The sequence below is a fragment of the Aedes albopictus genome, chromosome 2 (assembly GCF_035046485.1).
Source record: "Aedes albopictus strain Foshan chromosome 2, AalbF5, whole genome shotgun sequence".
NCBI lineage: Eukaryota > Metazoa > Arthropoda > Insecta > Diptera > Culicidae > Aedes > Aedes albopictus.
Genome location: NC_085137.1, coordinates 517,514,051 through 517,528,023, shown reverse-complemented (window position 1 = coordinate 517,528,023; position 13,973 = coordinate 517,514,051). Strand labels below are relative to the sequence as shown.

The 13,973-nt window shown below is 39.1% G+C and overlaps 1 protein-coding gene across 1 annotated transcript in view; it reads right to left on the bottom strand.

Moving 5' to 3' along the window:
- LOC109409689 (juvenile hormone esterase) overlaps window positions 1–13,973 on the bottom strand; it is a 42,072-nt gene that overhangs the window by 15,859 nt on the left and 12,240 nt on the right. Inside the window, exons 2-3 of the mRNA XM_029870158.2 lie at window positions 12,213–12,494; window positions 1,629–1,778 (exon numbers count right to left, since the gene is read on the bottom strand). Coding sequence (XP_029726018.1) covers window positions 1,629–1,778; window positions 12,213–12,494 — 432 coding nt within the window. The remainder of the gene's footprint in view (window positions 1–1,628; window positions 1,779–12,212; window positions 12,495–13,973) is intronic.

Here is a 13,973-nt window from a genome sequence, read left to right as displayed (position 1 = left end):
AACTGGTTCATTATCAAACATCAATCAAAATTATCGCACAATATCAGCGGCAGTCGGACAACAGAGCCATTCAAAAACCATACACGTGCCACCCCATTACCTACTACTGTTCGATAAGCTCACACACGTGTCATCCAAGATACCCAGTTCGCCTAATAGGCGTTAGTAAAGCCGTATCCATAGCAACAGCCGTATAGCGTACACGCCTTCCTTCCAAGTTGTAACCCCGTCGATCGGGAATTGCGCTTACCTGGGCACTGAGGTCACACGGTCTATCTATCGATCAGTGATCCCGCAATCACGAGGTTGTCCGAACAATAAATATTAAACCACAATAATTTGCATCCAGATAGGCCGTATTATGGTAATTTCCCATCCCGCCCGGGGAAATTCACTCATTATTTACACGTGTCACGTAAAGTAACACAATCACTAGCCTGTTATGGCTGAGAAAAGCAGTGCTTGTAATAGATCTTTCTAGTCCCCGCCCAGGTCTGGTCGTCTGGTGAGAAGCAAATCTTTTTATAGACTAGTATGCAGCAGTTATCAGTTGTAAAATACTAATTATTTGTGCGTGTGCAGTGCACAGTGTGCACTAGCACTGCACAGTGCACATATTGCTTTGTGTTATTAAATCAAAATGTCACAATATGCTGTTATATGTATCGCCATTAATTACACACTGGTCGACAGTTGAATTAGTCTTATGATCGACGAATACATTTTTTTTAAATTTTGCTGAATGATATCTCTAAGCGGTTTCCGATCATGCTGTTTGGCCGAACGCCATTTAACCGAATGCCGTTTGACCGAAAAAGAAATGATGAATTACGAGATCATGCCACTACTCTCTACATAAGCATAACTCGAAAGAGCAGGCCATGATTTAGATAGCCTATGATTTAAAAAAGCAAATATTTCAGATGTCAAATATGTAGTTCCAAATAAATAAATCTAGAAAGAACAGCTTAAGATGAAAGAAGGAAAAATCTTCGGTGAAAATTTGATCAACCACTTTAAACACACTATTTGTTACCCAGAGTTTGTTTTTTGATCATCATTCGGCCAAACGTCCCAGTCTCCCAGGTGGCATTCAGCCGAATGGTGTTGGGTCAAACAACTTTCAGCCAAACGGCATTTGACCAAATGGCCAGACACCCTTAGAGCTTAGTCAATACTGGGACTCTGGGCAAATTGTACTCAACTTCTCGACGTTCAGCCTTCCCTTATAAAAAAAAGAGGGCGGAATTAAGAGAAACAGAACTGATTACGCACATTCAACAGAACGTATTCTGCTAAGAGGGTTTGAAAAGTCGGTACAACGTACAAGATCTGATCTTCTTTAGCCACATTGCTAACTCAACTTTTTTTTATTATGTGGACCAGTGCAATCAACGTGCTGCGATTTTTTTAGGAAACCAGTTTAAAAACTTGTGATAAGATCTTAAAAAAACGAAACGTGATTATGCAAATTAGGTAATTAAACAGCTGAGAGCAAATACCAATCGATATTAATCGGTTTGGATTAATAGCCAACTATTCTATATGACTTAGTTTCACGTCATGTCCTACGTCAATATGACCAACATGAAAAAAAATATATACACATAAATCAAACAGGAACTCACCTTTGGTCGATACACGTTTAAGTACAAGCAATCCTCGCTGCCCATGGCAACCGCGACTGGTAAAAGTTCATTTTTCTGAACACACATGGATTTTTCAACTGTGGCGTCATAATCTCCTTGGTCCCGCCAGGGTTCTACCGGTACTGGGTTCTGTGGAAGAGAAATATGTTTTTTGTGAGAGTACGTGTTTTGTATAGCAGTAAAACAATATGAAAATTGTTAATTTTTTTAATCCCGTAAACACCCGGGACGATCTTCTTTTGGTAGAAATGTGTAGGAAATTGATAATGTTATTCTAAAATAATGAGTAGATGATTTGCTTCGGTGTCCCGAGACATGTGCTCGTTGTTAGGGGCAACGAGAAGAAACGGTCATAGTAGTCGGGAACCTACTTGGAAGGGAGAATTGACTGACACGTGGTGATATAAAGACGCTGATCGTGGTTTATTGAATCCAGGATTGAATCTTACTTTGGATTTGAGCTAGACCCTACAAAATGCAATATCTTCTTTGTTTCAAAACATTTTACGCCGGAATTTTTTTTATAGTCAAGGGGAATAGTTGTGTTAAGAAATGCATGGTACCTCCCCCCCCCCCCTTTTGCTGGGAGCCAAAAATACGTGGCTTATTTTGTATTTTTTATAAATTCTACATGTATTTTGCTCAAATTTCATCGTTTTGCTAATCTTCAATAGTTTCACAGATCCTTGACATGCAATGTATTACTACCCATCATAGTCTGTAGAAGTTTTGATCCCAGAGCTATTCTAAGGCCTCCAAAGTACTCCGAAGTTTGTGACACAAATCCAATATTCTCAACCAAATTTTAAACACGATGAATGATCACAGAACATAGTCTACGGTACTCAAAAAGCCTCAAAGTACCCCTAGAAAATTCATGGTACATGAATTGGGTGATCTAGATCATCCAAACTACTCTGGAATTAATTTTCTTAAGATCTACAACATCTACCATCGTTTGTGTACACTCTGTTTAAGAAATTTAGACACGTTGATGTCCATTAGACCTCGCAACGCTATGAGCAACTTGGTATTGTGGTACCTAGTTGGACATTACGTGAAATACAAATTACCTCCAATACACTTAGAAGTTTGAGTTACGATATCTACATACTGTATCATGCTTTAGCTGTAAAAAAAAATCGTGGAAAATAGTCTATACTGCTGATGGAACCTCAGTGCGCAGCTACAATACCTTCATGGGATATTCCAGGTTTCCAAACTATTCTGGAATTAAGACCCTCTAGATCTACAGGCTTTACTCTTGTTTTTTTTTTTCACTCTATCGGCATAATTCTTTCACGAGTGTGTCTGTTGCACCTCATTATATTACGAATATCTCTATTTGTTGCTATTTGGGTGTCCATTGGCTTACTAATGGATCCAATGCATTTTGAAGTATGGGTCACAGTATCTATAAATCTAAGGATATTTTTAAAGTAGCGAATGCGGAATATAATCTACGCTACTCTTAGAGCTTCAGAGTGTAATTCTGATAACTTTGCAACATTCATTTGGTGATCTAGGTCATCCAAACTATTCTGGAATTAAGACCTTCAAGCTCTACTCTTGTACATCTCTGTATTTCATCGATGTAATTCTTTCACGATTATCTCTGTTGTATCTCATAATATTTTGAGTATTTCTTTGTGTTACTTGTGCATCCACTGACAAACAAATGATCTTTATGGTATTTTAAAGTGTCGGAAATTACCCAAGAATTCCTAAAGGCGTTTCTCCGCTTCTTCAGGAGCTATGCTGGAATTCCTTCAGGAGTTCCTCAGGAATTACTTCAAAAATTTCGAAAAATCACGCAGGAGTTCCTCGGGAATTCCTCCGGAAGTTCCTCATTAAGTTCTTCCAGAAATTTCTCCTGGGATTCCTCCTGGAATTTTCCTAGGAATTTGACAGGGATTCCTTCAGAAATACCCCCAGGGATTCCTTCGCGAATTCCTCAATGGATTACTTCATGGACTCATCCAGGAATTGCTCCAAAGCTTCTTCAGGAATTCATCCAAGATTTCCTCCAACAACTAATTCAGGAATTTCTTTAGGAGTACCGCAAGGGATTTTTCCAGAAATTCCTCCAGGGATTCCTCCAGAGTTTCCTCCAGAAATTCTTCCAAGGATTCCTTCAGAAATACCCCCAGGGATTCCTTCAGCGAATTCCTCAATGGATTCCTCCATGGAACAACCAGGATTTCATTCAGGTATTCTTCCAGGAATTCCTCCAGAGCTCCTTCAGGAATTCAACCAACATTTCCTCCAACAACTCATCCAGGGATTTCTTTAGGGATACCGCAAGGGATTCTTCCAGAAATTCCTCCAGAAATTCCCCCAGAAGTTTCTCCGGAAATTACTTCAGGAAGTCCTCCAGGAGTTTCTCTTATAATATCTTCAAGAACTCCCCCAAGAATTCCTCTATGAATTCCTCCAAGACATCTGCCGAGAATTCTTCCAAGAATCCCTCCAGGAATTCCAAAAACTCCTACTGGACCTTCCCCAAAAGATTCACCAAAGAACCCTCTATGATTTCTGCTAACAATCCCGTCATGAATTTCGCCTGGAATACCTCCAGGGATTTCTTCAAGAAATTCCTTCAAGAATTCATTCAAAAATTCCTCCAGAAATTCCTTTATGAATACTTCCTAGATTCTACAGATAACCTCCAGAAATTCCTCAAGAAAATACTTCTGGGACAACTCCAGGGATTCCTCCAAGAATTCCTTCAAGGATTTCTCCAGGAACTTCTCCGAGACTTCTTCCGAGAAATCCTCCAGAAATACTCCAAGAATTCCTCCAAAATTTTTTCCCGAAATTCTTCCAGGAATTTTTCTAAGAATTCCTCGCGAAATTCCTTCAAGAATCAGTTCGGGAATTTCTCCAGAAATTATTTCAAGAATAACGACAGGAACTCTTATAGGAATTTCTCCAAGTCCTGCTCCAATATTTCCAAGAATCCAAAAATCCTCCAAAAATCCCTCCAGGATCTTAGCCAGGGATTTCTATGTGAATTTCTCTATGAATACCTCCAAAGAATTTCAATAAAAACCTTCAGAAATCCTTCAGAAATTTCTCCAGAAATGCCTACAGGTATACCCCCACCCAGGAATTCCTCCAAGAATTCCATCAGGAAATCCTTAAATTATTCGTCCAGGATTTTCTCCAAGATATCCGCCAAGAACTCCTCCAACAATCCTTTAAAGAATTCCCTTCCATGAGTTCCTTCAGGAATATCTCCCAGAAATCTTTCAAGAATTCTTTTAATTGTGAATTTTTCACAAGAATACTTCCAGGAATTTCTTGAAATAATATCTGGAGAAACCCCTGGAGGAATTCCCGGAGTACATTCTGCATGCAGCAATTTGTGAAGGAATTTTTAAAGATTTTCCCAGAAAAATTCTTAGAGGACTTCCTGAAGGATTTCCTTGAACTGGTGGAGAATTTTTAAAGCTATTTTTTTTCAATTTTTATTTTCTGGAGGAATAACTGGAGGATTTCCTGGAGTATTTCCTGTAAGAAATCATGGAGTAATTCATGCGAGGAATTCCTAAAGTATTTCCCACAATAACTGAAATTGAAGGAATTTCTGGAGAAATTCCTGTAGTAATTCCTACAGCAATTCTTGTAGGAATTCCTGCAGTTGGAGAAATTCCTGGAATATTTCTTGTAGAAATTTCTGGGGTATTTCCAGGAACAATTCCTGGAGGAATTCGTATAGTAATTCCTTGAGAAATTCCTAAAGTAGTTCCTGGTGGAACTCCAGGAGTATTTGCTGAATGAATTTCTGGAATACATCCTAGAGTATATTTAGGAAGAATTCCTGGAGGATTCCATGGAAGAATGACTGATGGTATTCCTGGAAAATTTTCAGGAAGAATCCTTGTGAGGAATTCCGGGAAGAACCCCTGTTGGATTTGCTGGAGGTATTCTGGGATAAATTTGTGGAAAAATTCCTGGAGGAATTTCTGAAGAAATCTGAAGAATTCATAGATAAATTATTATTAGTTATTCATGGAGAAATTCTTGGAGGAATTTCTGGAGTAATTCCTGAAGGAAACTCTGGAGGAATCCTTGGAGGAGTTTCTGGAAGAATCCCTTGAAGAATTCCTGGAGGAATCCCAGGATTAGTTGTTGGAGGAAATCTCGGATGAATTCCTGAAGGATCTTTTGAAAATTCCTGGAGGAATACCTGAATGAATTCCTGGATGAGTCCATGGAGGAATCCATTGAGGAATTCGAGAAGAAATCCCTGGGGTATTTCTGAAGGAATCCCTGGGGGTATTTCTGAAGGAATCCCTGAAGGAATCTCTGGAAGAATTTCTAGAGAAACCGCTGGAGGAATCCCTGGAAAACTTCCGGGAGGAACCCCAGGAGAAATTTCTGGAAGAACTCTTTGGAAAACTTCCTTGAGGAGTTTTCAGGGAACTCCTGGAGAAATCCTTGGGGGACTCCCGTGCAATCCTCGGAGAATTTCCGGAGCAATTCCTGAGAAACTTCCGGCCGAGGAACTCCTGCAGGATTTTTCTATAGGTTCTTAAAGTAATTCCTTAAGGAATTCCAGCATAGCTCCTGAAGAAATTTCCGAGAAAATGCTGGGAAAATCCTGAAGAATTTCACGGGAAGTCTTGAGGCATTCCTAGGAACTCGTAGAGGTGTTCTCGGAGGGACTACTGGAAGAATTTCCTAAGAACGCCTGGAGGAATTCTTGGGTAATTTCCGACACTTCAAAATACAATGAAGATCAAAAGAATTCCAGTGATTCCGAACTAGGTTACGAAAATTGAAAAAGAGTCATACAGGTTACTCAAGAACCGGAAGTGTGAGAACGTGGGGATGTTGATTTTCGGAGCAGGTTTAAAGGGCGTTTTCTGGGGTCTGAGCTGGGGGCGAAACTAGGTTTCCTCAGCCAAAATATTTCAAAACAAGCCGAAAAAGACGATAGAACCCGGTAAAATCCGCCAAAAGCTTTGCCGACTTTTCAGTGAATAATGCCGATTTTTTGAAGGATATTCCGACTATTTTGGGTCGTGAATACTTGTTTCGTCCCCAATGGGTCTGAGGGGGTTTCCAAAGACATTGCAGAGAGTTCCAGATGAATTCTGACGTTTTTTTTTTTTTTTTTTTGAGGCATTACATGTGTGTTTTCGGGGGTTTCGGAGGGTATCAGGTGCGTTACATGCAGTGCGATGGGGTTTTAGGAGGATTTCCAAGGCAAGCCTCAGAGGACTTTAGGTGGATTTTAGAGGTGTTACTTACGTGTTTTGGGTGGTTTCGAAGGGTCTCAGGTGCGTTGAAGGCCGAGGGGGTTTAAGAAAATTTTGGAGACATTTCAGAAAGTTTCAGATTATTATTGGTGGGTTTCAGAGGCGTAATCGAGGCGTTTTCTGGGGTTTTGGAGGGTATCAAGTGCCTTACATGGGGTTTTAGGGGAATTTCGGAGGCATTTTAAGAAGTTTCTAAGTTTCAGAGGCGTTACGGAGGCGTTTTCGGGGATATCAGAGGGTCTCAGGTGCGTTACATTGGATCCGCGACGGTTTTAGGGGAATTTCGGAGGAATTTCAGTAAATTTTCAGAGGATTTTCAGAGACACCTAAACAAATACCAAACATCCTGAAAGTGGCTAAAGCTGGACGGATACGGTGGGCAGGGCATGTTGCAAGAATGCCGGACAACAACACTGCAAAGTTGGTGTTTGCTAACCATCCGGTCGGTACAAGAAGGCGTGGGGCGCAGAGAGCACAATGGGCGAACCAGGTGGAGCATGATCTGGCGAGTGTTGGGCGTGACCGACGTTCGAGAGCTGCAGCTGCAAATCGAGTATTATGGCGGCATATTGTTGATTCAGTGTTATCATGAATTTGATGTTGAACTGAATAAATGAAATGAATCAACACAAACCATTTGAAACCCCTTGAAATGCCCCTGCCATGCCTTGAAACTTCCCTGAAACCTCCAAAAGGATTTTAAATCTCTGAAACATCCATATTCCGATTGCAATAATGATATAGAAATCCCGGTAATCCATTAGAAATGCCCCTGAAACCCCTTGGCCCTAAATCGATGGGCCTACTGATACGACCATGCCTGAAATGCCTCTGAACGCCCCTGAAATCTCCGTAATCTCATTGAAACGTCCTTTATATCATCATAATCAATTTGAAATGCTCCTGAAACCCTTTGTAACGCCTTGAAACATCCTTGATATCCCTTGTAACACCTTTGGAAAGGTCCTGGACAAAACAACACTCCCCCCTCACTGAATCGCCCTTAAATCCCATTAAGAAGTCCATGAAGCTCCCTAAATACTGCTAAACACAACTGAATACTACTAATATCATAATCCCCGTAATCCCAAACTTAAAACTCCAACGAAACCAGACGGAACGTCCTTAGAAGGCACCTGAAATACCCTGAAACACCCCTACAGCCAAGGGCGTGGCCAGCTTTTTCGTCAGGGGGGGGGGGGGCAAGCTCCCTTATCAAATTTCTACCTACTAGCTTTCATAACTAAACACAACATGATGAAATTGAATATAGTAAAATTATATTCTAGAAGCAATATTTAACTCTTCAGCAGTCACGCTGTTGTTTTTTTTTTTTGTACAATGCGTTAAAAAGGCTCGCCTGTTCTATACAAATCAATGTGGTGCTGGTAGCGGCGACCAATTTCTGGTAAATTTAGGATTTTTATTTACTCGTGCGTTATTGCTTCTTAGTTTTTTTTTTGGTAAAATCTACAAAACATTCGTAAGAAATTAAAGCTGAAATCTTTTGGAAATTACGAACTGTTTTGCGGACTAATCCAGAATTTCCTTAATTATTTCCTTAAAAATTGTTTGTCCAGCGGAACAAAATGGAAATCCGCCTGAAGATTTTTTTTTTTCACAATGTCTACATAATGTCTTCCATGACTAGGGTGCCTGTACCAATTATGGCACTACCTAAGGAAAACTATTCGTACAAAAATAACGAGAACACCAACGGATGTCACCAATATCAGAGAATAAAAATAGAAAGAATGCCCTCTCTTGCCTTTTTCTATGTGAACGTCAAGCGACAAGACAAGTGGCGCTCTCTACGCGTATCAAAGTAGAAGCTCTCTGTATCAGTGTACGTGATTTGTCATAAGAGAAGGTGGTGTGCGTATGTTTTGGTATTCGCATACAATCAGTAACGCACACTATCGCATGAAGGTTGAACTGTCATCCGCAGATAGCGCTGCGGTAGTGTCCCCCCGAGCATCAGCGGAGTGGGCATTCTTGATATTCTTATTCTTTGCCAATGTTTTCAAAGATAGCTTAGTTTCCATACTTTACAGGAAAAATATAGAAACGGAGCCAAAACTACTTTTTACAGCGTGTTCCAATGATAGGAACCCTGTGCCAGTTATGGTTCCATTTTTAAACTTCGGTTCCTTTTCGCACTCTAGAGAAAATCCTGGAGGAATGCCTGGGAGAACTTCTGGGCAAATTCCTGGCATAATTCATGGAGAAATTTCAGAATGAATTCTTGGAACAATCCCTGAAAGAATTCCTGCAGGAATTCCAAGAAAAATCTCAAGTGGAATTCTGCGAGGAATTCATGAAAAATCTTTTAAGAAATTCCAGGAGGACTGGAAGAATCCTTGGAAGAATTCCTGGAGGATTTCCTGGAGAAATCTCCGAAAAAATATTTGGTTAAATTCATGGAAGAATGCCTGAAGCAATTCATCAAGGAGATCCTGGAGAAATGCCTGGAGGAATCCCTGAAAAATTGCTGAAGATATTCTTGGAGAATTTGCAGGAAGAATGTTTGAAGAAATCCCTAGAGGATTTCTTGCTGAAACTCCTAGAGGAATTGCTGACATAATTGCTGAAGGATGTCCAGGAACAATACCTGAAAGAATTCCTAGAGAGGTTCCTGGGGTAATTCCTGGATAAAATCCTGGATGAATGCCTGCAGGAATTCCTAGAGGAATTCTTGAAAGAATTACTGGATCCAGGATTTCTGGAGTAAACTCCATAGGAATTCTGGGAGATTTCTGTCTCTATTTCTATTATTTTTCTGTTTCTAGAAAAACTTCCAGGAATTTCTAGAGGTATTCTTGGAGAAATCCTCGAAGGAATTCCTGAAGGAATCTCGGAGGGAATCCTTGTAGAAATTTATGGAGAAATCCTTGGGAAACCCCTGAAGCAATTCCTGGAGGCATCTCTGGAGGAATTCCTTAAGGTATTCCTGGAGGAATCCCTGAAAAATTCTTTAAGGTATTCCTGAAAAAAATCCTGGAAGAATTTCTAAAGAAATCCTTAGAAGGCTTCCTAGAAGAATCCGTGGGAAAAATCCCTGGACAAATTCGTAGAGAAATCCCTGAAGAAATTGCCTTAAAGGTATTCCTAGAAATTTCCTGGAAGAATTTCTGAAAAAGTCCCTAGAGGGTTTCCTGGAGAAATCCTTGGAGAAATTTCTGGAGAAATTCATGAAGAAATTATTGCAGAAATTCTTGGTAGTATTCCTGTGGAATTTGCTGGAGGAATACCTACGTATTCTTGAAACAATTACTGAATAAATTTCTGAAGGAATCTCTAGAGGAACTGTGCGAGATTTTTTGTAAAAAACCCCATGAAGGAATCCCTGGATGAATCTTTGGTGAAAATCATGGAGAAATCCCTGGAAAAATCCCTGAAGAAGTTCCTGGAAGAATTCTTGGTGGAATTTCTGGTGGAGTTTCTGAAGAGATCCTTTGTTCCTTTTGAGGAAATTTGGAAGAATTCCTTAAGTAATCCCTGAAGAAATTCCAGAAGGTAATCCTAGAGAAAACCCTGGAAGAATTTCTGAAGGAACTCCTGAAGGATTTGATGAAGGATTTTTTTACTATCTGTTAATAGTGCAAAAAGTGAATCAACAAAGAGAAATCGATCATGTCAATTAGGCCCGAACGAAAAATTATTGTCAAATTATTAAGGACAGATTCAGTGGAATCTCAAGATGGTCTTCACAACGACGACTTTTGCATCAACTCACGATTTTAAGCGCACACATTTCATGAAAACCTAAGCTAAAACAGTGTATCTTCTTTTATTAATCCTCCACTTCCCATGGTTGTTCTAGAGCACCCTCGATTTTCGACGAACTCTCGAAAGTAGAACTATTGATAAAGAATCAAAATACTATTGATTGGGCAATTTGCAATAACTTTTGTTCAAGCACTTTTTACGGAAACGCTTTCTTGGCATAGAAACAGTCCTTCAAAGTCGTGGGAAGGAGAGGGTTAAGCTTATGCCCAGTGAGCAAGAACACAATAAAAATTACACTATCGTTGGCTGTTTACACCTTGTCCAATAAGTTCTCATACAAAATACAAATTTAGAAAATATAATTTTATTTCACATCTGTGATTCATTTTTTTCAAAACAAATGTATGTATTGAAATGCCACATAATACTGATTTAATAAAGCATACGGTTTAGAATAACTTTATTTTCTATTAGTTTTTATAAACCTTGCAGTACACTTCCATTTTCTGAAATCTGTTTGCTCCGGCACGCAAGAAAAACGTTCGAATATTTTTTCATTCTACAGTAGCTAAATAGAGTCCATAAGGGTAAATTTTGAGTTTTTATTCCCAGTATGGTACCAAATGGATATACTAAGGATAAAATAACACAATTTTAGTAATGATATGGTAAGAAATTTGCAAGTATACTCAGTTTGGGCTGATTTCCTTGAAAATAACCGTTATATTGAAGATAAACATCATAAAAAGTTAATTTTGAAGAAAATTTACCACAACTGTAAATAGTTATAGTTGCTACTAGCAATGCTGAGGACAGGAACCTAGTTTGAAATCTTAATGAAATGACGTGCGTGCCAGCTGAATTGGACTTACGACACATAAGCGATCAGCAGAGAAGAATAAAGGACAGTTATTTCCAAAACATATGTTGTATTTGTTCAATGTTAGTTGGCCTTTCAATAAATAAATTTACTTTTGAAATTCTAATTACAGATGTGAAATGAATTCAATTTGATTTTGTATGAGAACTTATTGGACACGGTGTACATCATGAGATTTTTGAATTTAAGGTTGTAGTGCAATGTTGAACTGAGTTTCTAAGATATGACGAAGAATTATCAACCTTGAAACAGTATACGCATCAAAGTACCGTGCGTCTCCACCTGATCTCTAAACAATGTCCTCACAATGTACCTTGCTACAAAGATTGTTTTCAAACATTCACCAACAAAACAAGGATATCACAAAGTGCGCACGGTATCTATTGTAGAATAATATTATTCGAAAAAAAAACAGTCATCCAGCAAATGAAAGCTAAGGATCTATAAAAAATTTTGATGAAAAGTACCCACAAAATGTGTGTTACGCGGAAATTTGTCCTAGAAATCACGAGAAAAATAAAACTTGTTCTAGACCCCCCGGTAGTACATTTTCTTCTCAGCACCAAATTAAGGAAGATACCTTTAGCTTTCATTTACTGATTTATTTTCGGTAATATTTTGTGCCTTAGACAACGTGTGCGATACGGAAAAGCTTTCATGGATTTTTTTTACGAGAAAAATACTTACCGCAAATCGCAAATTCCCCACAGGTGGCTTCGCAAACGGAATTCCGATAAATGCTTCAAATAATCCTGTCCGATATCCCTTCATGAAGGTACCACGCAGGCACCCATCAGCAATACACACGCGAGGATTCGCACTGACATTTTCAGACTCTTGTTTTTCGCAGCTATTACTTGGTACGAACTGTTTTGATGTTTTATTTCCGCAAACTAACTCGCACAAAACCATTCCCACAAGTACAACACTTTTCATTGATATCACCATTTTTTGCACGTTCGAGTTAACCTATATTCACATGAAAACACTTTCATTAGCACCTCAGAATGATGAAAATTCATCAACTTCGGAGCAGTGCCATGCTTTACCGGGCAAAAATTGCCTCAAATTCACTGAGTTCGGTGATGTTGCTATGCAAAATGTGACTCATCTGCGCACTAATAATTATAATCCCCGTTTTTGTTATAGTCCTGTCTGAGAAATGCTAATCGATTACCAATCAATTTGTTCGACCGTTTTCATGCACGACTCGTAAGTCACTGGCAGCGATATTCGCGAAGTACTGTTCTGTTCATAGCAGAGAGGTAACTCTGTCGCGCACAAATTTCCATGAATGAAAAGCTTCGCTCTTAGCTGGCAGTGGCACTTAGCTTAGGTTAAAAGCTCTCGCTGCCTCTCTCTCGCAGTTATTAGAGCGTATTTGCTCTCGCACAGGTGTGCCTTCACACGCCCCTCGGCGCGACTGTGCGTGGCGTCAATCAAATCAAGCTTGGCGCCACCGCCTCCTCTGATTCAGCAAGATAATGGAGACGGGGGAAGATACCTGTCGCCTAGCCTGTCGCCGACTCCACCAGAGAAATTCGAGAGAGAATCGTTGATGGGGGTGTGGCACAATATCCTTGTAGTTCGTTGATAGTCTACAAGTTTAGGAATAATTTGATGCTTCTATTATCTTAAATGTATAGTAGCTTCCTTGTGAATTTCCACTACTTTTTCAAACGAGCTTCCATTATGTTTGTTGATGCAAAATGTTCTTATCTTAACAAAGCGATTATAAATTGGGGCAGTGACCTCACGACAAAAACAAAAATCGAAAAAAATCCATTGATCAGCAAAAATTGGAACACGTGCTGATGGTTATCTTGGAAACTTCCCGGATCTCCGTTATCGGTGGCGAACGATTAAATCCAATTCTAATGTCATTATCCTGAAAAATGATAATCACAACTGTCAAGCAATTCCATCAATTTTGTAATTACTTCCCCTCGTGGCCACGCGTGGGCTCGATATTAAAATCCAATTGGTTATTTATAGAGTTCAGAAGATATCTTATCAAATCGCTGAAGCGAATCTGACACGTCCGCAGCTTAAATCTGATACTGTACATTGACCGAGTGAGTATGGATGATGCATGCAATGTTTTGATCAAGTAACTTAAAACAAAAGGAAAAATCATAATTGAAAAAAAATAATTCAAAACCAACATTCCAAATGGGTGTAAAGTATCTCATTACAGATTTCACGAAATATTGTAGTTTTAAATTTGCAATAATAAAAATTGACACCGCTACCCGACTAGAAGTTTCTAACAAAAATGTAACATCTTTTTAACTAATCCTGATATTTATAACTTATTGTGTTATACTTCTGTTAGAAACATTTGGTGAACATAAATATTATAACACAATTATATCACATTATGTTATAAAATCTGATTGTAACTCATTGTAATATACTAAAGTTTCAATTCTTTGGCATTGAGATAGC